This window comes from Anomaloglossus baeobatrachus, chromosome 12, assembly GCF_048569485.1.
Source record: "Anomaloglossus baeobatrachus isolate aAnoBae1 chromosome 12, aAnoBae1.hap1, whole genome shotgun sequence".
Classification (NCBI taxonomy): domain Eukaryota; kingdom Metazoa; phylum Chordata; class Amphibia; order Anura; family Aromobatidae; genus Anomaloglossus; species Anomaloglossus baeobatrachus.
In genome coordinates this window covers 28,545,407-28,573,224 of record NC_134364.1, presented here as the reverse complement: position 1 = coordinate 28,573,224, position 27,818 = coordinate 28,545,407, and the positions used below count along the sequence as shown (strand labels likewise).

At 49.5% G+C, this 27,818-nt stretch overlaps 1 protein-coding gene across 1 annotated transcript in view; it reads right to left on the bottom strand.

Annotated features, from left to right (window-relative positions):
• Positions 1-5,546: 5,546 nt before the first annotated feature.
• Positions 5,547-27,818, bottom strand: part of ERH (ERH mRNA splicing and mitosis factor) — a 32,472-nt gene continuing 10,200 nt past the window's right edge. The window contains exons 3-4 of the mRNA XM_075331206.1: positions 12,275-12,395; positions 5,547-5,994 (exon numbers count right to left, since the gene is read on the bottom strand). Of these exons, the coding sequence (XP_075187321.1) occupies positions 5,892-5,994; positions 12,275-12,395 (224 nt within the window). The 3' untranslated portion in view covers positions 5,547-5,891. The remainder of the gene's footprint in view (positions 5,995-12,274; positions 12,396-27,818) is intronic.

Sequence of the window (27,818 nt, the reverse complement as noted above, 5' to 3'; positions counted from 1 at the left end):
TTGGTTTGGCCTGGGGTAAGGATGTATCCTTTCCCTTGGATTGCTTGATTATTTCATCCAATCGCTCACCAAACAAACGGTCACCAGAAAATGGCAAACTGGTTAAGCACTTTTTGGAAGCCAAATCTGCCTTCCATTCCCGTAGCCACAATGCCCTGCGTATTGCCACCGAATTGTCGGCTGCAACCGCCGTACGGCTCGCAGAGTCCAGGATGGCATTAATAGCGTAGGACGCAAATGCCGTCGTCTGAGTGGTTATGGACGCCACTTGCGGCGCAGACGTACGTGTGATTGCGTCAATCTGCGCTTGACCCGCTGAGATAGCTTGGAGTGCCCATACTGCTGCAAATGCTGGGGCAAAAGATGCGCCGATGGCTTCAAAGATGGATTTCGACCAGAGCTCCATCTGCCTGTCAGTAGCATCCTTGAGTGAAGCCCCATCTTCCACTGCGACTATGGATCTAGCCGCCAGTCTGGAGATTGGGGGATCCACCTTGGGACACTGAGTCCAGCCCTTGACCACGTCAGGGGGGAATGGATAACGTGTATCCTTAAGGCGCTTGGAAAAACGCTTATCAGGACAAGCTCGGTGTTTCTGGACTGCGTCTCTGAAGTCAGAGTGGTCCAGAAACATACTCGTGGTACGCTTGGGAAACCTAAAACGGAATTTCTCCTGCTGAGAAACTGACTCCTCCACTGGAGGACCTGAGGGAGAAATATCCAACATTTGATTGATGGACGCGATAAGATCATTCACTATGGCGTCCCCATCAGGTGTATCTAGGTTGAGAGCGGCCTCAGGATCAGAATCCTGATCAGCTACCTCCGCTTCATCATACAGAGAGTCCTGCTGAGACCGTGAACAATGTGATGATGTCGAGTGAGTTTCCCAGCGAGCTCGCTTAGGTGGTCTGGGACTGCGGTCCGTGTCAGAGACCTCACCCTGGGACCTATGAGACACCCCGGGAGGACATTGTTGCTCCAACTGAGGTGGACCATGGTGCAGTGATTCCACAGTGCCCATGGTCTGAGATGCCGGTCTGGACTGCAAAGCTTCTAATATCTTAGCCATAGTCTCAGAAAGTCTATCAGTAAAAACTGCAAACTCTGTCCCCGTCACATGGACAGTGTTAGCTGGTGGTTCCCCCTGGGCCCCCCTTAGCAGAGGCTCCGGCTGAGCAAGTGCCACAGGGGCCGAGCATTGCCCACAATGAGGGTCAGTGGAACCTGCCGGTAGTATAGCCGTACATGCAGCGCAGGCAGCATAGTAAGTCTGTGCTTTGGCACCATTGCTTCTTGTGGACGACATGCTGTTGTGTCCCCTGAGCAATCCCGGAGGGTATATAGCCAAAATTCAATCGTGCACCATACAGTGTAAAGTATAGCATATAAGGATATAATCTATATGTACACTACTGCACTAGTGGGGCCAGCACCATAGGTGCTGCTTACCGACCGCTCAAGCGGTTGTGTGGTCACCAGAAACGCTGCCTGGGTCTCCCAGAGCTTGTCTCCCCTCTCCAGCGGCGGAAGAGCTGACAGGAATGGCTGCCGGCGTCCTGAGGAGAGGAGGAGGCCGTGGGCGTGCCCGAAAAAGTGCGGGAGTCTGGTGCCCCACTGTGCACAGTGAGGGGGGTGGAGTATGCAAAGCACGCTCCAGCCCTCAGTGCTGACGTTCTGCACAACATCTCTCCCTTCCCCTGACTGACAGGCCTGGGGGCGGGAAAAGACCGAGACTAGGCCGGAAAAGCAGGGGACTCAAGTTATAAGCGCGGCCGGCGTATAAGCTCGGTCTGCGCGGAAGTCCCCGGCGTACAAACAATCCCAGGCGCGCTGCCGTGTTGCAATGGCAGCTCGCGGTCAGGCGGTAGTCTCTAGTAAACCAAGCACACCAGCACGCTGTAGTGTGTGATGACACAAACGCGGTCAGCGCCGCGGTCCCCGGTGCACTAACACACCCAGCAATGCTGGAGTGATTCTGTGCGCGGTCCCCACGGGGACACAGAGTACCTCAAAGCAGCAGTGTCCCTGACGATACTCGGCTCCTTGTCCAGCAGATACCTCAGGTGCTGTGGATGGAGCACGGTCTCAGTGTCTGGAGACCGAATTAGGATCCCACTTCCCCAGAGCCCATCAAGGGATGGGGAAGGAAAACAGCATGTGGGCTCCAGCCTCCGTACCCGCAATGGGTACCTCAACCTTAACAACACCGCCGACAAGAGTGGGGTGAGAAGGGAGCATGCTGGGGGCCCTGTAATGGGCCCTCTTTTCTTCCATCCGACATAGTCAGCAGCTGCTGCTGACCAAGCTGTGGAGCTAATGCGTGGATGTCTGACCTCCTTCGCACAAAGCATGTAAACTGAGGAACCCGTGATGCACGGGGGGTGTATAGGCAGAAGGGGAGGGGCTTTACACTTTTAGTGTAATACTTTGTGTGGCCTCCGGAGGCATGAGCTATACACCCCAATTGTCTGGGTCTCCCAATGGAGCGACAAAGAAATGATGGTGAAGGAGCGCGGCATGTAAGGCTGCAGCCTTGTAAATCAACCTTAACAACACCGCCGACACAGTGGGGTGAGAAGGGACATGCCGGGGGTCCAGACATGGACCCGCTTTTCTTCAAACTCTTTCCAAAAGTCAAACAATCAGATGCGAATGCATGTGTGGATGTATGCCTCCTGACACAAAGCAATAAACTGGCTAGGACTGGCTACCAGGGGGTGTATAAGCTCAGAGGGAGGAGCTACACTTTTAAGTGTAGTACTTTGTGTGTCCTCCGGAGGCAGAAGCTAAACACCCATGGTATGGGTCTCCCAAAGGAACGATAAAGAAAATCATGTGATGCTTCTCTAATTTGTGTAATTAACAGCGCCTGTAACTTACCTGTGGCACCTAACAGGTGTTGGCAATAACTAAATCACACTTGCAGCAGGTGACATGGATTAAAGGTGACTCAACCACTGTCCTGTGTCCTTGTGTGTACCACATTGAGCATGGAGAAAAGAAAGAAGACCAAATAACTGTCTGAGGACTTGAGAATCCAAATTGTGAGGAAGCATGAGCAATCTCAAGGCTACAAGTCCATCTCCAAAGAGCATGCCATTTGGGGGTCACAAGTGGGGTGGGCTTCTAATTTGTGACACCCCCAGTAATCAGCAACGTACTCACCCCTATGGATAGATCATAACTTGCTATAATCCGAAAAGTGTATGTAGGGTAAGGATGCCGGGATAATACCAAGTGTGATGTCGGGAAACACATTTTGGAACGTGAATTTCCATAAAGTTCCCCCCCCCCCGCCAAAACCCCTGCCACTCCAACATGTTCTGATGCTATACCCCCAGCTAATGTCTCAGCTGCAGCGGTGACATCACGTCTACAGTACGACTGCTGTGGCCAGTACTGGGACTCAGCACTGAAGTACACCAGACAAAAATGCTGAGCCCAGTGATCGACTGCATTGATGAAAAACTGATGGCACTTCATAACAGACAAATGTGAACAGGTGAAAACTGAACATGAAATATACGGCAAAAAAAAATATACAGCTGCACTCTGAGACGCTAGGGTATACAATCAGTGCAGCTGTATACTTGGCTGTAGTGACAGCACATCACTAACAATCTGAAGAAATCTAAAAAGGTGTTGTCCAGTCTAAATACAGTCTATATAGTCAAAAATGGTCTGCACTCAAAACTAGAATACTAGGAATGCCAGCGAAAAATGGGTCATCGACCCTGTAGCAATATGTCAAAAGAATTCACTGCACTCTTTAGTTATGTTGCAAAATAGTGTGTAATTTAATAAAAAAACTGAAACCATTTGACGTTTCGACCCACCCAGGTCTTAGTCAAGAGTTGCTTGAAGATGGGTAGCTGAAGTGTGTAAATGCAAGCGCGAAAGCGCTGCTGCATGTGTTAGGTAGGTGTCCTTGAGGTTAGCTGAAGCTGGGCTTGCAAGCGCAACGGTGCTGTTGCTGTTTGAAGTGTGTATGAGGATACCCATTTCAAAGAGTGCCATTTTGCATGCAAGCGCAGCTTCAGCTATCCTAAAGGACACCTTCCCCACATTTGCAGCAATGCCGTTGCGCTTGCATTTTTACACTCCAGCTACGCATCCTCAAGCGACTCTTGACTAGGACCTGGGCAGGTCGAAACGTCAAAAGGTTTCACTGTTTTTGTTACTAAATCCTACACTATTTTGCAACATAACTAACAAAAACAGTGAAACCATTTTACGTTTCGACCTGCCCAGGTCCTAGTCAAGAGTTGCTTGAGGATGCGTAGCTGGAGTGTAAAAATGCAAGCGCAACGGCATTGCTGCAAATGTGGGGAAGGTGTCCTTGAGGATAGCTGAAGCTGGGCATGCATGCGCAATGGCACTCTTTGAAATGGGTATTCTCATACACACTTCAAACAGCAACAGCGCCGTTGCGCTTGCAAGCCCAGGTTCAGCTATCCTCAAGGACACCTACCTAACACATGCAGCAGCGCTTTCGCGCTTGCATTTACACACTTCAGCTACCCATCTTCAAGCGACTCTTGACTAAGACCTGGGTGGGTCGAAACATCAAATGGTTTCAGTTTTTTTATTAAATTCCACACTATTTTGCAACGTAACTAAAGAGTGCAGTGAATTCTTCTGATGCACAAGTCTGCAGTCCCAAAGTGACTGCTGCCTTCTGAATCCTCACATCACACGCACTGTGCAGATTTGACAATGTTAGAGCCGGGAACGGTGGTCACGAATACGCGATATGCAACTTGCTGGCCACATTTTGACTTGACGGGTGCAGCTGTGCTAACTGCACTTGCATTCAGCGAGGCTGTGCCTTTCTAGTTGGAATATAGACGGGAGTCCGAATATCGCATATACGTGGCCATGTGACCGCTGTTCCCTGCTCTGACACCACAGGCTTGTGGATGCAGACCAGACACCCCTTTTAAAGGCTGGAATCAGTGTTGCAGCAATCTAATATATAAAGGTGTGTGTGTTTGTGTGTGTGTGTGTGTGTGTGTGTGTGTCCGCTAAAAGAATCCGCACCGTTGCACTTACGATATTTTGCACACACCCCATGTGACTCAGGGAACGTCAGACTATGTTTTGACAGCAAAGTTTAACCCCCCCGCGCTTTACAGTTATTCTCCAAAAAACATGCCTCCATTAAACTGAGTGGAGGTGGGAGCTACAAGCTATTAATAGCAACTGTCAGTGGTTGCTATAGGAACAAAATAAACTGTTAGTATAAGAAGCTTATGTGTGAGGTAATATGATGTTGGTGGGGAGACAGAGAGACTGCAACCTGGAAAAAAAAACAAACAAAAAGACCGCGACCTGGAAAAGAGACTGCCAAAGACAGACGGGGAAAGAGAGAGACAGACACACAGAGATGGAGACAGACTGATACAAATACAGACAGACAAGGACAGAGACAGACAGCGACACACAGACAGATTGGGAGAGAGACAGTTACTACCCCGGGCAACGCCGGGTACTACAGCTAGTAAAAAAATAAAAGTGGAAAACCTAGAAAACAAACAAACAGATTTTTAATTATCAAGTACTTTTATTTTTGTCTAAAATATTAAATTTAGGGCATAGTGATCCATTCAAAAAAAGGGGCTTTGAAAAATGTTGCACAATCCAGCCATCCTGAGAGGTACAGCTCAGATTTTGCAAGGATTATTAGGGGTACAAGCATACAGTCTCTAGTTTAATTCTGCTGGTCAACGCAAACAAAACTTAACAGAAATTATGTAAGTTTGTAACATATAACATTTCCATATTGGTCTAAAATATTGTCCCCTAGTACAAACAAAAACACAAAGCACTATATTACAAAACAAAAATCGCCCTCTACTGCCCGCTGTACACCGTCGTCCTCCGCCGTCTCATTTCCCCGCTTGCTGAGCCTGCCGACGGAGGAGGACATAGATCTTCTCTTTGATCCAATCTTTATTGTAGGGCTGATATGTCTGAGTGTCCGCCCGATACCTGGAAGGGAGAACAGCGCGGAAGCATTTTATTATTAATAAAAAGAAATAAGTATCAAAAAATTGGCAAATTTAATTTGTTACCCTTTTCAAAAATTGATGTCTTTACACCAGGATCATGTGGATACAGCAGTCAGTGATACATCGTTGCAAGTACTGACGGAACGTTCTAGAAGGCTGTGTTGCACAAGTGTTTTTGGATATCATTATGCCAGCAAAGTCTATGAGAATACCGAATTGCTTTGCACATGTTCAGGCTTTTTCCTTTTTTGGCAGCATTTTCACCATTGAAAGCAATGAAAACAAAACACGTAAAGAACCCAGACACATTAACGTGGCAACATTTGTGGTTTTGCCGCAGCGTTTTTGATGCCGGAACATGCAGATTTGGTTGCAGGTTGTCTGCAAATAGTCACAAGTTTGTATTCCTTGCTTTTGGCTTCATGAGACCGAACTGGAGAAACTACTATTGGAGCCCTTATGTGCACCTTATTCCTAAAATCAGTTTTAGACTAGTTAACCAATCATTCCTTGGAGTAACTGTTGTTTGGTAACAAGTGTCACAGTTGATAACTCACTACCGAGGGTTATATACCATATATACTCGAGTATAAGCAGAGCTTTTCAGCCCATATTTTTTTTTCCCCAAATTTATTTTATGCTGAAACCACCTTGGCTTATACTTGAGTAAGGTTTCCATATAAAAAAATATTCTTATCCTCCGTTCCTGCAGTGTCCTTACCTGCTTCTTACAAACTGCAGGCACACAGACTCCTCGGTGATCTTGTCCGGTGCACAGAGCCGCTACTGCAGTCATGGTTTTACTGCAGTTGAATGCTTTGCGCCGTAAAGCATTAAACGTCAGTAAAGCACTGACAGCAGCGGCGGCTCCGTGCACCGGACAAGATCACCAAGGGGTCTATGATCGCGGCCGGTGCACAGGTCCTCCGCCACTGTCAGCATTTTACTGCATTTAAATGATTTATGGCACTGCAAAGCATTCAACTGTAATAAAGCCATAAATGAAGCAGCGGGCCCTGTGCACCGGATGAGATCACCGAGGGGTCTGTGTGCCTGTGGACAGCAAGAATCACCCCTTGATGATTGCGGACGGTGCACAGGTACTCCGCCACTGTCAGCATTTTACTGCAGTTGAATGCTTTATGGCGCCGCAAAGCACTAAATTGCAGTAAAGCCATAACTGCAGCGGCGGCCCTGTGCACCGGATGAGATCACCAAGGGGTCTATGTGCCTATGGACTGCAAGAAACACCCCTCGATGATAGTGTTCGGTGCAGCCGCTGCCGTCATGTTTTACTGCAGTTGAATGCTTTACAGTGCCGCAAAGCATTCAACTGCTGTAAAGCCATGAAGGGAGCCTGCAGCAGCGGCCCCGTGCACCAGACAAGATCACGGAGGGGTCCGTGTGCCTGCAGACTGCAAGAAGCAGCTGAGGACACCACAGGAACGGAGGACAGGTGAGAATAATCGTTTGTGTGTGAACAACGACATAATAGGGGACCGGAATGAGAACATTACCAAAAAGGGCAGAAGGCCGGGGCACATTCATTACCAAAAAGGGCAGAAGGCCGGGGCACATTCATTACCAAAAAGGGCAGAAGGCCGGGGCACATTCATTACCAAAAAGGGCAGAAGGCCGGGGCACATTCATTACCAAAAGGGCAGAAGGCCGGGGCACATTCATTACCATAGGGCAGAAGGCCGGGGCACATTCATTACCATAGGGCAGAAGGCCGGGGCACATTCATTACCATAGGGCAGAAGGCCGGGGCACATTCATTACCATAGGGCAGAAGGCCGGGGCACATTCATTACCATAGGGCAGAAGGCCGGGGCACATTCATTACCATAGGGCAGAAGGCCGGGGCACATTCATTACCATAGGGCAGAAGGCCGGGGCACATTCATTACCATAGGGCAGAAGGCCGGGGCACATTCATTACCATAGGGCAGAAGGCCGGGGCACATTCATTACCATAGGGCAGAAGGCCGGGGCACATTCATTACCATAGGGCAGAAGGCCGGGGCACATTCATTACCATAGGGCAGAAGGCCGGGGCACATTCATTACCATAGGGCAGAAGGCCGGGGCACATTCATTACCATAGGGCAGAAGGCCGGGGCACATTCATTACCATAGGGCAGAAGGCCGGGGCACATTACATTTTACCTGTATATATTTTTATTTTTTTTAAATTTTCCAGTAGCTGCTGCATTTCCCACCCTAGGTTTATACTCTAGTCAATAAAGTTTCCTAGTCTTTTGTGGTAAAATTAAGATTCTCGGTTTATACTCAGGTCGGCTTATACTCCAGTATATACGGTGTGTTAGATAAATATTAAGAAGGCCACCCTAAATATCCCCAAATTTAAAAAAAACTAAAAAATTATATTATAAAATATATATATATATATATATATATATATATATATATATATATATTTATTAATTAAAATGTTGGAGTGAATGAGGGTTTAGCGATCCTAAATTACAATAGACTTAAAGAAGTTGTCCAGTTACCAAAACTGATTTTTTTTTTTTGATAAATCTTGCTATTATGTGCCTCTCCACACATCTATCACGGTATTTTACGAATATTACCTTTTATCATGCTCTAGCAGCACATCTTCATTTCTGGCTCCAGCTCTGATGGGGTTTATCGCTCTCTTGACTTCCTGGGTTCAGTTACTACAACTTCCATAATCCTTTGCAGTAACTAGCGATCTCTCTCACACCCACTCTGACTATTCTCTCCCCTCAGATCTCCACCACAACAGTTCCCTCCCCTCCTTCCTGTGTGCACTGCCTAATCATGGTAATCATGGTGTATACAGTTGGTACTATGCAGCAGAAGTCACAGAGTGGGGCAGTTAGTGACATGTAGCATCCGGTCACCTGCACAACAAGTCCCAGAGTGGAGACAGATAGTGACATGCAGCATACTGTGTGTCAGAGCAGAGCATGTCACTGTCTCCACTCTGGGACTTGTTGTGCAGGTGACAGAGTGGCGCAGATTGGTCCCATGCAGCGTCCGGTCACCTGTGCTGCTGGTAGGAGCACATGATCACACTGCCGACACCGCCCGCTCTCCTGACAGCTGAGCACAGCGGGCGGGTGGAGAGTGTGATCACATACTTGCGTGACAGGGGGGATTTCAGTGGAGGAAACCCCCCCTGTACGCTACACTGGAGCCCGTACCTCCCGCAGCTGACCGATGGTAAGCGGCGCGCTCTGCCTTCACCGCTCCACACTGGCGTCCTCCGGCTCCTCCCCTCGATGCTGGGCTGTGATGTGCAGTAGTCACCGCCCACAGCCCAGTCAATCAGTGTGAGTGGCGCCGGCATCCTCTGACGTAAGCGTCAAGTTTGAGAGCCCGGAAATGCCAGGACGTCAGAGGATGCCGGCGGCCACAGCTCCAGGGGGTCATGTGACAGGCACTGAGCGTGCAGGATAGCGCCAGAACTGGAAATACAAGCCAATGGAGAAGATACATACAATGGTAAGTGACACTCATTGGGAAAATAAAAAAAATGGGTGAACCACCCCTTTAATATTCCTTTGTTCTGCGAGTAAATGTATGGGTTGAGGATCACAAAAAAAAAATAAAAATAATAATGCCCAATAAGTAGTAGTGGCTTAGTTGGCTGTGCTTTGCCTTAGGTAAGGTTACTATTACACGTTTGTGGGGAGGTCAAGAGTAAAAAAAAATAAATTTTCCGCTTCCGTTTAAAGAGTAGTGTTACCCTTATAACAATTGGATTAATGGAGTGGGATTATAATTATTTGTCTGTATTCTCCAGGGTCTTCCTGTTGCAGTTTCAGCCCCTCTGGTTATGTTTAATGGTTATGTTTAATGCTAGAGACTATAGGTACCCAGTGATGCCACGGCCACGTGATGAAGTGGAATAAACTAACACAATATTAGAAGAACTTTTAGGACTGAAAGATAAGTCCTTCCACTCCCCTGAGACACAGCATTGAGATTGTTTGGGAACAGTCCACACTGTTTTTTTTTTGTTTTGTTTTTTTATTTACTCTGAGAGCAGCATAATTTGGGGGAAGAAATCCTGATTCCAGTGTCACTTACTAAGCTGTGTGCTACAGTGTCAATGCAATCAATAGGCGATCACTGCAGGACTAGGTGCCGCGGGCAAACCAGTCCACCTAGTCTGTATAACCCCAGCCCCACCACTGATTCACAGCTTACTGACAGTGCACACACGGAGTTGTCAATCATGAGTGTGGGCGAGATTATACACAGCTCAGCATTCATAGCACTACAAGATATAAAGCAGAGAAAACAGGGATTCTATTGAAACTGCACCAAACAGCACAGTACAGCGGGCTTTACACACTGCGACATCACTAGCGATGTCGCAAGTGATAGCACCCGCCCCCGTCGGTTGTGAGTCACGGGCAAATCGCTGCCAGTGGTGCACAACATTGCTCGGACCCATCACACTTACCTTGCTAGCAACGTCACTGTGGCCAACGAACCGCTTCCTTTCTAAGGGGGCGGTTCGTGCGGCGTCACTAAGCTGCCGCCTAATAGAGGCGGAGGGGCGGAGATGAGCGGCCGTAACATCCCGCCCATTTCCTTCCTTATTGCGGTGATGTTCCTTGTTCCTGCTGTGTCACACATAGCAATGTGTGCTGCCGCAGGAACGACGAACAACCTGCGTCCTGCAACAGGAATGATAATCGGGAAAGGAACGACGAGTCAACGATCAATGATTAGGTGAGTAATTTTGATTTCGTTAACGGTCGTTGCTGCGTTTCACACGCAACAACGTCGCTAACGAGACCGGATGTGCGTCATGAATTCCGTGACCCCGACGACATCTCATTAGCGATGTTGTTGCGTGTAAAGCGGCCTTAAGTGACACACTGTGGGCATCAGGGTCTATGCCCCTACAGGTATTACATACCAAAAACCTGAGATTCAGTTTAAGGCTATGCTCTTACACTGCATTTTTGAAACTTTTATTCATGAGTTTTATACAAATTAAAGCTGTTTTTTACAGGTCCAGCAAAAGCTTTGACATTTCAGAAATCTCTCACACGCTAAGTTTTTTTTCCAGACTGAAATAGAAAAAATGCTGCGTTTTTGAAAAAAGCAGCATGACAATGCTTTCAGCATTTTTTGACCAATGAAAACAATGAGAAAGTGCAAAAATGCAACAGCTGGTTTTTTGCTGCTTTTGTGGTGAATTAAACTATTTAAAGGGTAACTGTCACCACTTTTTCGGCGTATAAGCTGCGGCCACCACCACCGGGCTCTTATCTATAGCATTCTAACATGCCCGTATATAAGAGCCCAGGCCGGGGGTATAACATAAAAAACACTATGGTGGGCCTAATGGGCGTCTCCGGTGTCTGCGCCTCCTCTTCGCCCTCTTTGTGAAGCCTGTGTGGATGACACGTCTACGTCATATACACTCGCCGGTCCTGCACAGGCGCACTACAATACTTTAATCTGCCCTGCTCAGGACCTGAATGCCGGCGAGAGTGGACGACGTCGGACCCGTCATGCACCGCGGATAGAGAAGGAGAACAAATATGGCCAAAAGAGGAGGCGCCGGCACCGGAGACGCCCATATGGCCAACCGCGCGACCGTTAGGTAAGTATTATAAAGTGTTTTTTTATGTTATACCCCCGGCCTGGGCTCTTATATACAGCATGTTAGAATGCTGTATATAAGAGCCCGGGGGTGGTGGCCGCAGCTTATAGGCCGAAAAAGTGGTGACAGGTTCCCTTTAAACATGTACTGTAGTCAAATCAAAAACGCAGCAAACAAAAAAAAAAAAAAAAACAGCAAAATCTGCATTTTGCCAGCAGTTTTTTTCCGTGCTAAAAGACTAGGTTTTGCTGCAGAAAAAAAAAAAAAACCCGCAGCAAAAACGCAATGTATTAATATAGCTTAAAGGTAGAAAAGCACAGGTTTTCTGCACCTCAGCGCTCACTTACCCAATGGTAATAAGAGTTATTAAGCCTACAACCTACAATAGCCCTCAGCCCAGTAGACCACTGCGCAACCAGCTCTGTCCTCACCTATTGTACCATCACCCATTCCCTGTAGACTGTGAGCCCTCGCGGGCAGGGTCCTCTCTCCTCCTATACCAGTCTGTCTTGTACTGTTAATGATTGTTGTACGTATACCCTCTTTCACTTGTAAAGCGCCATGGAATAAATGGCGCTATAATAATAAATAATAATAATAATAATAATTATATTATGAAGGGAAACGCTGATCTACTTACACTAGACAACTAAGGTCCGCTAGATCATCAATGAAGTCAAACAGCTGGCTGATATCGTACGTGATGGACGGGCTGTTGGGATTCATCCTCTTTAAGTGTTCTTCATACATCTTACACACTCCTGGATTAAATAAAATACAAAAAAAAAGGGGATCAGAAAGTGTGGGAGAAATCTTATGTTGTTCTTCCGGAAGACTCACATGTACCTTGCTGTCCCAGAAACAAACAAAAAATAATCAAATCATTTCTTGCTACACACAGAGTACTCATTTTCTGTGTATGTAGACGCTATGCAGGCCTAGAAGCCTACTGAAAGTAACCCGTACCGTATTTTTCAGATTATAAGACGCACTTTTCCTCCCAAAAATTTGGGAGGAAAATGAGGGGCAAGTCTTAAAATCAGAGTATAGCTTACCAGGGAGTGCTGTCTGTGCGGCGACCAGCTGCGTGCGGGCAGCCAGGTGCCTCTCTGTCCTGGAGGCCGGCTGGCCTGCTGGCTGCCACTCTGCATGCATGTGGCTGTGAGGCAAGTGTCCCAGTGTGTCCGCGGTCCCAGTTTCAAATGATGGCGCCGCGGGTCAGCGCGTGCGCAGATGGAGCTCTTGGATGAGAGCTATATCTGCGTACACGCTGCTCTGGGCGCCATCATTTGAACAGGGACTGTGGACACACTGGGACACTCCCCACACCAGCCGCCGCTAGCACACCTCCTGTGACCCCGCTCCACCACCGCTGCCGCCCCCCTCTGGTAAGACAACACTAGAGTACAAGACAGACCCCATTTTTATTTTATCTTTAAATTTGGGGTGCGTCTTACAATCCAGTGTCTCTTATAAAACAAAAAAATACAGTAACTAATCAGAAACATAACCAGCTGCCCCCAATACCAACACACAGATGGCACAATTTACGGGTCTATCTGGATCGCTGGTGTCTCAGTCAACTTGAATACTGACACTCAACTACTTACATTAAATTTTCCTTAAAGAGGACCAACCACCAGGACTTTGTGATATGAGGAGAGGCAGTACCATAGAGGCAGTGAGATGCTGAATCCAGGCATACCTGATATACAAAGATCCGATGCTTGGTGATTAAAGATCTTTAAATCAAAGTTGCAGAATTGCACTGCCCTTTGGTTGATGTGTGCAATGGGGTGGGTCTTTGTGGATCAGATCCTCCCATTTATTCCTCTTCCGGCGTCCTCTGGCTTGCCCCCTTTTATTTGATATTGTGCCGCACTACCATCGCTGTTGTTGGCAGAGTGTGCGCATTGTCCTAGTACCTCGGTGTTCATTAACCCCACTACAACCGCATTACGTTTTAAAACGGCACCAAAAAAGGGTCCTTATTCCTTTCTGCAGTTTTAAAACGGCGGGCAGAAATAAGTGTATAGCGCCCCCCAGCGTCAGAAAATCTCCGGGGTTTCAGCTACCGGGGGTAGCTGAGACCCTGGAGATCATGATTCGGGCCGGTTTTTCCGGTCCCCACTCACGTGATGACCAGTATACACCGTATACCGATCATCAAAGTTATAGTAAATGACAGCGCCGGTAAAAAATGATTTATCTCCCATCTGGCATGATCAAACATATCAGATGGGAGATAAATCTCCTCCCCAATCCCCTCCAGTCTCCCTGTGTCGCCAAAATGCCCCCCCCCCTGACCCCCTCCCGATAATCCAAGATGGCCACGTGCACCGGCGAGCACAGCAGCGCACCGGCCGCATTCACCCTTTTCCTCTGGTTTCTGTCGTATGTGCCATAACACATGCGACAGAAACCTGCTCCCCAGGCCCTGCCAGGTCACCCCCTATAACCCCCTGTGTTCAGAGACGCTGGCTGCTGCTGCTCGGTAAACTGCAGCTGTGACCCGGGGAGAGTGGGTGCAAATTCTTTGCACCCACTCTCCTCAAATGGAGGGTCTGCACTCCTAGAAAATGGGGGATACGTTCCCTGAACGTGCCCCCCATATTCTAGAAGGTCCAGAGTAGACATGGGACGTCCAAATGGATTACAGCAGACCGGATTTTTTTTTCTTTTCAATAAATTGGTGAAAGAGGGAATATTTTGGGGAGTGTTTTTTGAAATGAAGGGAATTTTGTTACTTACCGTAAATTCCTTTTCTTCTAGCTCCAATTGGGAGACCCAGACGATTGGCTGTATAGCTACTGCCTCCGGAGGCCACACAAAGTATTACACTAAAAAGTGTAAGGCCCCTCCCCTTCTGCGTATACACCCCCCGTGGGATCACGGGCTGCTTCAGTTTTAGTGCAAAAGCAAGAAGGAGGAAAGCCAATAACTGGTTAAACAAATTCAATCCGAAGGAACATCGGAGAACTGAAACCATTCAACATGAACAACATGTGTACCCGAACAACCAAAAATCCCGAAGGAACAGGGGCGGGTGCTGGGTCTCCCAATTGGAGCTAGAAGAAAAGGAATTTACGGTAAGTAACAAAATTCCCTTCTTCTTCGGCGCTCCATTGGGAGACCCAGACGATTGGGACGTCCAAAAGCAGTCCCTGGGTGGGTAAATTAATACCTCAAGTTTGGACTGTAAAAACAGCCCTTCCCTACATGGAGGCAACCGCCGCCTGCAGGACACTTCTACTTAGGCTGGCATCCGCCTAAGCGTAGGCATGCACCTGATAACGCTTGGTGAAGGCGTGCAGACTCGCCCAGGTAGCCGCCTGGCACACCTGCTGAGCCGTAGCCTGGTGCCGTAATGCCCAGGACGCACCCACGGCTCTGGTAGAATGGGCCTTCAGCCCTGATGGAACCGGAAGCCCAGCAGAACGGTAGGCTTCAAGAATTGGTTCCTTGATCCATCGAGCCAGGGTGGATTTGGAAGCCTGCGATCCTTTGCGCTTACCAGCGACAAGGACAAAGAGCGCATCCGAGCGGCGCAGGGGCGCCGTGCGGGAAATGTAGATTCTGAGTGCTCTTCACCAGATCCAACAATGCAAATCCATTTCATATCGATGAAATGGATAAGAACAAAAGGAAGGTAAGGGGATATCCTGATTGTGATGAAAAGGGGATACCACCTTAGGGAGAAACTCCGGAATCGGGCGCAGCACTACCTTGTCTTGGTGAAGCACAAGGAAGGGAGCTTTGGATGACCGCGCTGCTAGCTCGGACACTCTCCGAAGAGACGTGACCGCTACCAGAAAGGCCACTTTCTGTGAAAGTGGAGAAAGTGAAACATCCCTCAGAGGCCCGCAGGGCGGCTTCTGGAGAGCAATTAGTACCCCGTTCAGATCCCATGGGTCTAACGGCCTCAGTACGGAGGGACAATGTGACAAACCCCCTGCAGGGACTTGCGTACCTGAGGAAGTCGTGCTAGGCGCTTCTGAAAGAATACAGACAGCGCTGGAACTTGTCCTTTAAGGGAGCCGAGCAACAAACCTGTTTCCCAACCCAATTGCAGGAAGGAAGAAAAGTAGGCAATGCAAATGGCCAGGGAGACACTCCCTGAGCAGAGCCCTAAGGTAAGAATATCTTCCACGTACAGTGGTAGATCTTGGCAGACGTCGGCTTCCTAGCCCGTCACATGGTGGCAATGACGTCATGAGATAATCCTGAAGACGCTAGGATCCAGGACTCAATGGCCACCCAGTCAGGTTCAGGGCCGTAGGATTCAGATAGAAAACGGCCCTTGGGACAGTAAGTTTGGCCGGTCTGGTAGTGCCCACGGCTGGCCGACTGTGAGATGCCACTGATCCGGGTACCACGACCTCCTCTGCCAGTCTGGGGCGACGAGGATGGCGCGGCGGCAATCGGAGCTGATCTTGCGTAGCACTCTGGGCAACAGTGCCAGAGGGGGAACACATAGGGTCGCTGGAACTGCGACCCATCCTGAACTAAGGCGCCTGCCGCCAGAGCTCGTTGATCGTAAGACCACACCATGAAACTCGTGACCTTGGTGTTGTGCCTAGACGCCATTAGATCGACGTCCGGCCTCCCCCGAAGGCCCCAGATTTCCTGAAACCCGTCCGGGTGCAGAGACCATTCCCCTGCGTCCATACCCTGGCGACTGAGGAAGTCTGCTTCCCAGTTTTCTACGCCCGGGATGTGAACTGCGGATATGGTGGATGCTCTGTCTTCCACCCACATCAGAGTCCGCCGGACTTCTTGGGAGGCTTGCCAACTGCGTATTCTGCCTTGGTGGTTGATGTATGCTACCGCTGTGGAGTTGTCCGACTGAACTCGGATCTGTTTGCATTCCAGCCGCTGCTGGAAGGCTTGCAGGGCAAGAGAACGTTGATCTGAAGGGTGGACTCCTGCTGAGTCCACGTACCCTGAGCCCTGTGGTGGAGAAAGACTATTCTCCACCCTGACAGACTCACGTCTGTCGTGACCACCGTCCAGGATGGGGGTAGGAAGCACCTTCCTTTTGACAATGAGGTGGGAAGAAGTCACCACTGAAGAGAGTCCTTGACCGTCTGAGAAAGGGAGACGTTACTGTCTAGGGACGTCGACTTCCCATCGCTTTGGCGGAGAATGTCCCATTGAAGTGGACGCAGATGAAACTGCGCGAAAGGGACTGCCTCCATTGCTGCTACCATCTTCGCTAGGAAGTGCATGAGGCGTCTTAAGGGGTGTGAGTGGCCTTGAAGGAGAGACTGCACCCCCGTCTGTAGTGAACGCTGTTTGTCCAGCGGAAGCTTCACTATCGCTGAGAGAGTATGAAACTCCATGCCAAGATATGTCAGCGATTGGGTCGGGGTCAGAATTAACTTTGAAAAGTTGATGATCCACCCGAAACTCTGGAGAGTCTCCAGCGCAAGGTTCAGGCTGCGTTGGCATGCCTCTTGAGAGGGTGCGTTGACAAGTAGATCGTCCAAGTAAGGGATCACAGAGTGACCCTGAGAGTGCAGGACTGCTACCACTGCAGCCATGACCTTGGTGAAAACCCGTGGGGCTGTCGCCAGACCTAAGGGCAGGTCTACGAACTGAAGATGCTCGTTTTCTATAACGAATCGCAGCAAACGCTGGTGCTCTGGAGCAATCGGCACGTGGAGAGAAGCATTCTGATGTCTCTTGATGCTAGGAAATCTCCTTGAGACCTTGAGGCAATGACGGAGCGGAGGGATTCCATCCGGAACCGCCTGGTTTACACTGCTTTTTGAGCAGTTTTAGGTCTAGAACGGAACGGAAGAGCCGGCCTTTTTTGGCACCACAACCAGATTGGAGTAAAAACCGTGATCTTGTTCCTGAATAGGAACAGGGATTATCACTCCTTCTGCCTGCAGAAGAGCATCGGCTCGGTCGAGAGGTGGGGAAGTTCTGAAGAATCGAGCCGGAGGACGAGAACAAAACTCTATCCTGTACACGTGAGACAAAATGTGTCTCACCCACCGGTCTTTGACCTGTGGCAGCTAAATGCCGCCAAGCGGGAGAGTCTGCCACCGACCGCGGATGCGGAGAGCGAGAAAGAGAGAGAGAGAGAGAGGGCTGAAAGTCATGAGGAAACCGCCTTGGTAGCGGTTCCTCCGGCTGCCTTCTTTGGTCGTGATTGAGCCCGCCAGGAGTCTGAGCCCCTCTGAGCCTTTTGAGTCCTTTTGGACTAGGAAAAATGGGACCAGCCCGAGCCTGGAAAGGACCGAAACGTCGACTGTCCTTCCTTGGGTTTTGTTTGATCTGGGCTGGTGTAAGGAAGAATCCTTACCCTTGGCCTGTTTAATGATTTCATCCAATCGCTCAGCCAACAGTCTGTCACCAGATAATGGCAAACTGGTTAAGCCCTTTTTGGAAGCAGGAGCTGCCTTCCCTTCCCTTAACCCCAAGGGTCTGCGCAAAACCACGGAGTTGGCGTATGCCACCGGCGTACGGCTCGTAGAGTCCAGGACAGCATGAATAGCGTAAGTCGCAATGCATGCGAGGTTAAGGACGCCACCTGCGGCACAGATGTACGTGTGACAGTGTCTATCTGCGCAAGACCAGCTGAAATAGCTTGGAGTGCCCATACGGCTGCGAATGCCGGAGCAAACGACACGCCGATAGCTTCACAGACAGATTTCAACCAGAGGTCCATCTGTCTGTCAATGGCATCTTTAAGTGAAGTCCCATCTTCCACTGCAACTATGGAGGATGGCGCGGCGGAGAAAAACTTGTCTGGATAAGCGTAGCGTTTCTGGACTGCTCCTCTGAGTCAGAGAGGCCCAAAAAGTACTGAATTTACGCTTGGGATACCTGAAATGGAATTTCTCCTGCTGCAGCTGCCTCCTCCACTGGAGGGGCTGAGGGAGAAATAACCACCAGTGTATTAATGGGCGCTATGAGATCATTCACCATGGCGTCCCATTAGGAGCATCCAGAATGAAAGCGGTCTCAGGATCAGAAACCTGACCAGCTACCTCATCATACAGAGAACCTCTCGCTGAGACCCTGACCAGTGTGTGAAGTCGAGGGTCTCTCCCAGCGAGCTCCCTTAGGCTGTCTGGGACTGTCGTCCGTGTCAGAGCCTTCAGTCTGGGATGTATGGGACCCCCTTGGAGCACGGATTAGTTCCAACTGAGGGAGACCGGGGAGCCTTGATTCAACAATGCCCTTGGTCTGAGTCACCGCCTTGGACTGCAAAGTTGCTAGCATTTTGTTCATAGTCCAAGACATTTTATCAGCAAAAAAACTGCAAACTCTGTCCTCTGGACAGTTTCACAGGTGGCCCTCTCTGGGCCACCACTAGCAGAGACTCTACCCATTAGGGGTTAGTGGAACCTGCCGGTAAAACAGACTCACGTGCGGTACAGACAGCATAGAAAGCCTGTGCCTTGGCCCCCTTGCTCTATGCTGACGACATGCTGTTGTCTCCTAAGAGCTATCTAGGGGTATATCGCCAAGAAGCGACCGTACAGCCACAAGTCTCAGCCGCGCCGCAGCCTCCAGCGCGGCAGTTTCCCACAGATAAACTCACTCAGCTAAGCTGCAGTGAGTATAGTCCAAGCGCGCAGCGCTGTTGTCCTCGGCGCACTAACACGCCCAGCAATGCTGGCGTGTGTCTGTGTATGGTCTTGCAAATATAAGCACAAGAATAAAGTACACAAAAAAACACTGTGGCAATAGTGGGATCAGCACCAAGGTGCTGCTTACCGCCCGCATAAGCGGGTAAGTGGTCGCCAGAATCCCTTTGCTGGGTCTCCCAGAGCCTGTGTCCGTTCTCCAGCTTAGATTGCCTGCAGGAATGGCTGCCGGCGTCCTGTGAAGAGGGGCGGGCCGTGGGCGTGCCCCAGACAAGAGCGGGAAACTGGCGTCCCCCTGTGCCCAGTGAGAGGGCTGGAGTATGTAAATAAGACTCCAGCCCTCGGCGCTGATCATTGTACAGCGTCTCGCCCCTTCCCTGACTGACAGGGCTGGGGGCGGGAACGAAACGTAACTAGGCCGCAGAAGCCGGGGACTAGATTTATAAGCGCTGCCGTCGTAAAAGCGCGGCAGCGCGAAAGTCCCCGGCGCACCACAAGTCTCAGCCGCGCCGCAGCTCCAGCAGCGGCTGGCGCGGTAGTTCCCGACACATAAACTCACTCAGCTAAGCTGCAGTGAGTAAAGCCCAAGCGCGCAGCGCTACTGTCCCCGGCGCACTAACACACCCAGCAACGCTGGAGTGTGTTTGTGTATAGACTGTACGGGGACACAGAGTACCTTAACGTTGCAGGGCCTGTCCCTGACGATACTCTGCTCCATTCCAGCAGGATCTCCGGGTCTGTGGATGGAGCCCGGCCTCAGAGCCTGGAGGCCGGTAAGATCCCACTTCACCAGAGCCCTTCAGGGGGATGGGGAAGGAAAACAGCATGTGGGCTCCAGCCTCCGTACCCGCAATGGGTACCTCAACCTTAACAAACACCCGACAAAAGTGGGGTGAGAAGGGAGCATGCTGGGGGCCCTAGTATGGGCCCTCTTTTCTTCCATCCGACATAGTCAGCAGCTGCTGCTGACTAAAACAGTGGAGCTATGCGTGGATGTCTGACCTCCTTCGCACAAAGCATAAAACTGAAGCAGCCCGTGATCCCACGGGGGGTGTATACGCAGAAGGGGAGGGGCCTTACACTTTTTAGTGTAATACTTTGTGTGGCCTCCGGAGGCAGTAGCTATACACCCAATCGTCTGGGTCTCCCAATGGAGCGCCGAAGAAAAATTTTTTTTTTGTTGTCAATTTTTTTTTTATTACTGTCAATTAGTTATGTCTGGTATCTGATAGACGCCATGACATCACTAATTGCTGGGCTTGATGCCAGGTGACATTACACATCTGGTATCAACCCCATATAATTACCCCGTTTGCCACCGCACCAGGACAACGGGATGAGTTGGGGCGAAGCGCCAGGATTGGCGCATCTAATGAATGCGCCACTTCTGGGGCGGCTGCGGCCTGCTATTTTTAGGCTGGGAAGAGTCCAATAACCATGGCTCTTCCCACCCTGAGAATACCAGACCCCAGCTATCAGCTTCACCTTGGCTGGTGATCTAATTTGGGGGGACCCCACATTTGTTTTTTTTTAATTATTTATTTATAAATAATTAAAAAAAACACAGCCTGGGGAGCCCTCCAAATTGATCACCAGACAAGATGAAGCTGTCAGCTGTGGTTTGCAGGCTACAGCTGTCTGCTTTACCCTAGCTGGCTATCAAAAATAGGGGGGACCTCACGTCATTTATATTTTTTTTTTGGGCTAAATACAAGGCTAGGCACTCTTTAGTGCAACATGAAAGCCACTAAAGGGCGCCAGCTTAGAATATGCAGGGGGTGGGACGTTATATATGTTTGACATTATCCATTCATCCATTGTAGCATTTTACGCTGTGTGCCCACAATCAGGGTTTGCAGTGTTTTGAGCGCAGAGTGTTTTCCCTGCGTCCATAACGCTGCGTTGTGCAGTACAAGCACAGTGGAAAGATTTTTAGAAATCCCGTGCCCACTGTGCTTCTTTTCTCCGCAGCATACACTGACCTGCGGCGTGGCTTCCCGAGCCTCAGCATGTCAATTTATGCTGCGTAGATGAGAATGTTCTCCGCAGGTAGAATGGAGCTAAAGTCCACAGCAGCCTCAACCCAACTCGTGGGCATGGGCAGCTGCGTTCTCCCGTGGACAACACTCACATCTCTGCAGGAAGGCTGACACTGGGTACTAGACGCCGTGTCACTCAATCATGGCCACATAGCCTAACAGTGAGAATATTGTTGCTACAGCAACATTTTTGTGAAGTAGCTGTGGATTCAAAATGCTTACTATACCCCTGAATAAAATCCTTGAGGGGTCCAGTTTCCAAAATGGGGTCACTTGTGGGGGGGTTTCTGATGATTAGCAAGGGACCCTGCTAATGTGACATGGTGCGCGCAATTTATTTCAACTTTTCCAAAATTCAAATGGTGCTCCTTCCATTCCAAGCCCTCCCATTTATCCAAACAAAGGTTTTTGGCCACATGTGGGGTATCCCTGTGCTCATAAGACATTGGATAACAACCTGTGGGGTCCAGGTTTTGTTGTTGCCTCTTGAAAAAGTGAGAAATGTGATGCTAAATCAACATTTTTGTGAAAAAAATGAAAATTTCAATATGGCAACTTCTGTGAAGTATTCGTGGATTCAAAATGCTCATTATACACTTAGATAAAAGCCTTGAGGTGTCTTGATTCCAGAATGGGGTCACTTGTGGGGGACCTCCACTGTTTAGGCACCTTAGGGGCTTTACAAATGCGACATAGCGTCCGCTAATTCCAGCCAATTGTTCAGTCAAATGGCACTTTTTCCCTTCAGAGCCCTGCTGTGCACCCAAACAGTTGATTTCCACCACACATAAGGTATCAGCATACTCAGGAGAAATTACACAATACATTTTATGCTGATTTTTTTCCTGTTTGTTAAAAAAAAAAAGCTACCTGGTTGAAGTAACAATTTTGTGGTAAAATTTTATTTTTTTATTTTCATGGCTCAACATTATAAACTTCTGTAAAGCACCTGGAGGTTCAGGGTATTCAAACATCTAGATAAATTCCTTGAGGGGCCTAGTTTCCAATATGGGGTCATGTGTTTTTTTTTTGCTGTTTACGTAGCTTAGGGGTCCTCCAAATGCGACATGGTGCTCGCAATCTTTTTCAGCCAAATTTCCTTTCCAAAATTCAAATATTGTTCCTTCCGTTCCAAGCCCTCCCATTTCTCCAAACAAAGGTTTCAGACCACACGTGAGGTATCATCGCGCTCATAAAAAAGTGGGTAACAAACATTGGGGTTATATTTTTGGAATTACCTCTTGAAAAAGTGAAAAAAATTGATGCTAAAGCAACATTTGAGAAAAAAAATGAAAATTTTCAATGTGACAATGTAACGTTATCAATATCTGTGAAGTACCTGTGGGTCCAAAATGCTCACTATACTCCTCGATAGAAGCATTAAGGGGTCTAGTTTCCAAAATGGTATCACTTGTGAGGGGTTTCTGCTGTTTAGGTACCTTAGCGGACCTGTAAATGCAACATGGTACCCGCAATCTATTTCAGCCAAATTTGCTTTCCAAAATTCAAATATTGCTCCTTCTGTTCCGAGCCCTCCCATTTGTCCAAACAGAGGTTTCTGACCACCATGTGGGGTATTGGCGCGTTCATAAGAAAGTGGGTAACAAGTTTTGGGGTTCATTTTTTTGTGTTATTTCTTCTAAAAAGTGAATAAATTTGGGGTAGAGCAACATTTTATTTTTTGCTTTTTTTCATTCCACTTTGCTTTAGTTCCTGTGAAGCACCTGAAGGGTTAATAAACTTCTTGGATGTGGTTTTCAGCACTTTGAGGGGTGCAGGTTTTAGAATGGTGTCACTTTTGGGTATTTTCTTTCACCCAGGCCTCTTAAAGTCACTTCAAATGTGATGTGGTCCCTAAAGAAGGGAATTTTGTTTACTTACCGTAAATTCCTTTTCTTCTAGCTCCAATTGGGAGACCCAGACAATTGGGTGTATAGCTACTGCCTCCGGAGGCCACACAAAGCACTACACTTAAAAGTGTAAAGCCCCTCCCCTTCTGCCTATACACCCCCCGTGGGATCACGGGCTCCTCAGTTTTAGTGCAAAAGCAAGAAGGAGGAAAGCCAATAACTGGTTTAAAAACAAATTCGATCCGAAGAAACATCGGAGAACTGAAACCATTCAACATGAACAACATGTGTACCCGAAAAAATAAAAATCCCTAAGAAAACAGGGCGGGTGCTGGGTCTCCCAATTGGAGCTAGAAGAAAAGGAATTTACGGTAAGTAAACAAAATTCCCTTCTTCTTTGTCGCTCCTAATTGGGAGACCCAGACAATTGGGACGTCCAAAAGCAGTCCCTGGGTGGGTAAAATAACACCTCGTGATAGGGCCGTAAAAACAGCCCTTTCCTACAGGTGGGCAACCGCCGCCTGAAGGACTTGTCTACCTAGGCTGGCGTCCGCCGAAGCGTAGGTATGCACCTGATAATGCTTGGTAAAAGTGTGCAGACTCGACCAGGTAGCCGCCTGGCACACTTGCTGAGCCGTAGCCTGGTGCCGTAATGCCCAGGATGCACCCACGGCTCTGGTAGAATGGGCCTTCAGCCCTGAGGGAACCGGAATCCCAGCAGAACGGTAGGCTTCAAGAATTGGTTCCTTGATCCACCGAGCCAGGGTGGATTTGGAAGCTTGCGACCCTTTACGCTGACCAGCGACAAGGACAAAGAGTGTATCCGAGCGGCGCAGAGGCGCCGTGCGGGAAATGTAGATTCTGAGTGCTCTCACCAGATCCAACAAATGCAAATACTTTTCACATTGATGAACTGGATGAGGACACAAAGAAGGTAAGACGATATCCTGATTGAGATGAAAGGGGGATACCACCTTAGGGAGAAACTCCGGAATCGGGCGCAGAACCACCTTGTCCTGGTGAAACACCAGGAAGGGAGATTTGCATGACAGCGCTGCTAGCTCGGACACTCTCCGAAGAGACGTGACCGCTACTAGAAAGGCCACTTTCTGTGAAAGGCGAGAAAGGGAAACATCCCTCATAGGCTCGAAAGGCGGCTTCTGGAGAGCAATTAGAACCCTGTTCAGATCCCAGGGCTCTAACGGCCGCTTGTAAGGAGGGACGATATGACAAACCCCTTGCAGGAACGTGCGTACCTGAGGAAGTCGTGCTAGGCGTTTCTGAAAAAATACAGATAGCGCTGAGACTTGTCCTTTAAGGGAGCCTAGCGACAAACCTTTTTCCAAACCGGATTGCAGGAAGGAAAGAAGAGTAGGCAATGCAAATGGCCAGGGAGAAACTCCCTGAGCAGAGCACCAAGATAAGAATATCTTCCACGTCCTGTGGTAGATCTTGGCGGAGGATGGTTTTCTAGCCTGTCTCATGGTGGCAATGACCTCTTGAGATAATCCTGAAGACGCTAGGATCCAGGACTCAATGGCCACACAGTCAGGTTCAGGGCCGCAGAATTCCGATGGAAAAACGGCCCTTGGGACAACAAGTCTGGTCGGTCTGGTAGTGCCCACGGTTGGCCTACCGTGAGGAGCCACAGATCCGGGTACCACGACCTCCTCGGCCAGTCTGGAGCGACGAGGATGGCGCGGCGGCAGTCGGACCTGATCTTGCGCAGCACTCTGGGCAACAGTGCCAGAGGTGGGAACACATAAGGTAGCCGGAACTGCGACCAATCTTGAACTAAGGCGTCCGCCGCCAGAGCTCGGTGATCGTGAGACCGTGCCATGAAAGCCGGGACCTTGTTGTTGTGCCGGGACGCCATTAGGTCGACGTCCGGCATCCCCCAGCGGCGACAGATCTCCTGAAACGCGTCCGGGTGAAGAGACCATTCCCCTGCGTCCATACCCTGGCGACTGAGGAAGTCTGCTTCCCAGTTTTCCACGCCTGGGATGTGAACTGCGGATATGGTGGATGCCATGTCTTCCACCCACGTCAGAATCCGCCGGACTTCCCGGAAGGCTTGCTGACTGCGTGTTCCTCCTTGGTGGTTGATGTATGCCACCGCTGTGGAGTTGTCCGACTGAATTCGGATCTGCTTGCCTTCCAGCCACTGCTGGAAGGCTTGTAGGGCAAGATACACTGCTCTGATTTCCAGAACATTGATCTGAAGGGTGGACTCTTGCTGAGTCCACGTACCTTGAGCCCTGTGGTGGAGAAAAACTGCTCCCCACCCTGAAAGACTCGAGTCTGTCGTAACCACCGCCCAGGATGGGGGTAGAAAGGACTTTCCTTTTGACAATGAGGTGGGAAGAAGCCACCACTGAAGAGATTCCTTGGCCGCCTGAGAAAGGGAGACGTTCCTGTCGAGGGACGTGGACTTCCAGTCCCATTGGCGGAGAATGTCCCATTGTAGTGGACGCAGATGAAACTGCGCGAAAGGGACTGCCTCCATTGTTGCTACCATCTTCCCTAGGAAGTGCATGAGGCGTCTCAAGGGGTGTGACTGGCCTTGAAGGAGAGATTGCACCCCTGTCTGTAGTGAACGCTGTTTGTCCAGCGGAAGCTTCACTATCGCTGAGAGAGTATGAAACTCCATGCCAAGATATGTTAGCGATTGGGTCGGGGTCAGATTTGACTTTGAAAAGTTGATGATCCACCCGAAACTCTGGAGAGTCTCCAGCGCAACGTTCAGGCTGTGTTGGCATGCCTCTTGAGAGGGTGCCTTGACAAGTAGATCGTCCAAATACGGGATCACAGAGTGACCTTGAGAGTGCAGGACTGCTACTACTGCTGCCATGACCTTGGTGAAGACCCGTGGGGCTGTCGCCAGCCCGAAAGGCAGAGCTACGAACTGAAGGTGTTCGTCTCCTATAACGAAGCGTAGAAAACGCTGGTGCTCTGGAGCAATCGGCACGTGGAGATAAGCATCCTTGATGTCTATTGATGCTAGGAAATCTCCTTGAGACATTGAGGCGATGACGGAGCGGAGGGATTCCATCCGGAACCGCCTGGTTTTCACGTGCTTGTTGAGCAGTTTTAGATCCAGAACGGGACGGAAAGACCCGTCCTTTTTTGGCACCACAAACAAATTGGAGTAAAAACCGTGACCTTGCTCCTGAAGAGGAACAGGGGTCACCACTCCTTCTGCCTTTAGAGTGCACACCGCTTGCAGAAGAGCATCGGCTCGGTCGGGAGGTGGAGAAGTTCTGAAGAATCGAGTTGAAGGACGAGAACTGAACTCTATCCTGTACCCCTGAGACAGAATGTCTCTCACCCAACGGTCTTTGACCTGTGGCAGCCAAATGTCGCCAAAGCGGGAGAGCCTGCCACCGACCGAGGATGCGGAGAGAGGAGGCCGAAAGTCATGAGGAAGCCGCCTTGGTAGCGGGTCTTCCGGCTGTCTTTTTTGGGCGTGACTGAGCCCGCCAAGAATCTGAGCTCCTCTGATCCTTTTGAGTCCTTTTGGACGAGGAGAATTGGGACCTGCCCGAGCCTCGAAAGGACCGAAACCCCGACTGTCCCCTTCTCTGTTGGGGTTTGTTTTGTCTGGGCTGAGGTAAGGATGAATCCTTACCCTTGGACTGTTTAATGATTTCATCCAAACGCTCACCAAACAGTCGGTCACCAGAAAATGGCAAACTGGTTAAGCACTTTTTGGAAGCAGAATCTGCCTTCCATTCCCTTAACCACAAGGCTCTGCGTAAAACCACAGAGTTGGCAGACGCCACTGCCGTACGGCTCGTAGAGTCCAGGACAGCATTAATCGTGTAAGACGCAAATGCAGACATTTGAGAGGTTAAGGATGCCACCTGCGGAACAGATGTACGTGTGACCGTGTCAATCTGTGTAAGACCAGCTGAAATAGCTTGGAGTGCCCATACGGCTGCGAATGCTGGAGCAAACGACGCGCCGATAGCTTCATAGATGGATTTCAACCAGAGCTCCATCTGTCTGTCAGTGGCATCTTAAGTGCAGCCCCATCCTCCACTGCAACTATGGATCTAGCCGCAAGCTTGGAGATTGGAGGATCCACCTTGGGACACTGGGTCCAGCCCTTGACCACGTCAGGGGGAAAGGGATAACGTGTATCCTTAAGCAGTTTGGAGAAACGCTTATCTGGATAAGCGTGGTGTTTCTGGACTGCCTCTCTAAAGTCAGAGTGGTCCAGAAAAGTACTTAATTTACGCTTGGGAAACCTGAAATGGAATTTCTCCTGCTGTGAAGCTGACTCCTCCACTGGAGGAGCTGGGGGAGAAATATCCAACATTCTATTGATGGACGCTATAAGATCATTCACTATGGCGTCACCATCTGGTGTATCCAGATTGAGAGCGGTCTCAGGATCAGAATCCTGATCAGCTACCTCCGCCTCATCATACAGAGAGTCCTCCTGCTGAGACCCTGACCAGTGTGATGAAGTCGAGGGCCACTCATAGCGAGCTCGCTTAGGCTGTCTGGGACTGTCGTCCGTGTCAGAGCCTTCACCCTGGGATGCATGGGACACCCCCGGAGCCCGGAGCTGTTCCAACCGAGGGTGACCAGGGAGCAATGATTCAACAGTGCCCATGGTCTGAGTTACTGGTCTAGACTGCAAAGTTTCTAGAATTTTAGTCATAGTCACAGACAAACTATCAGCA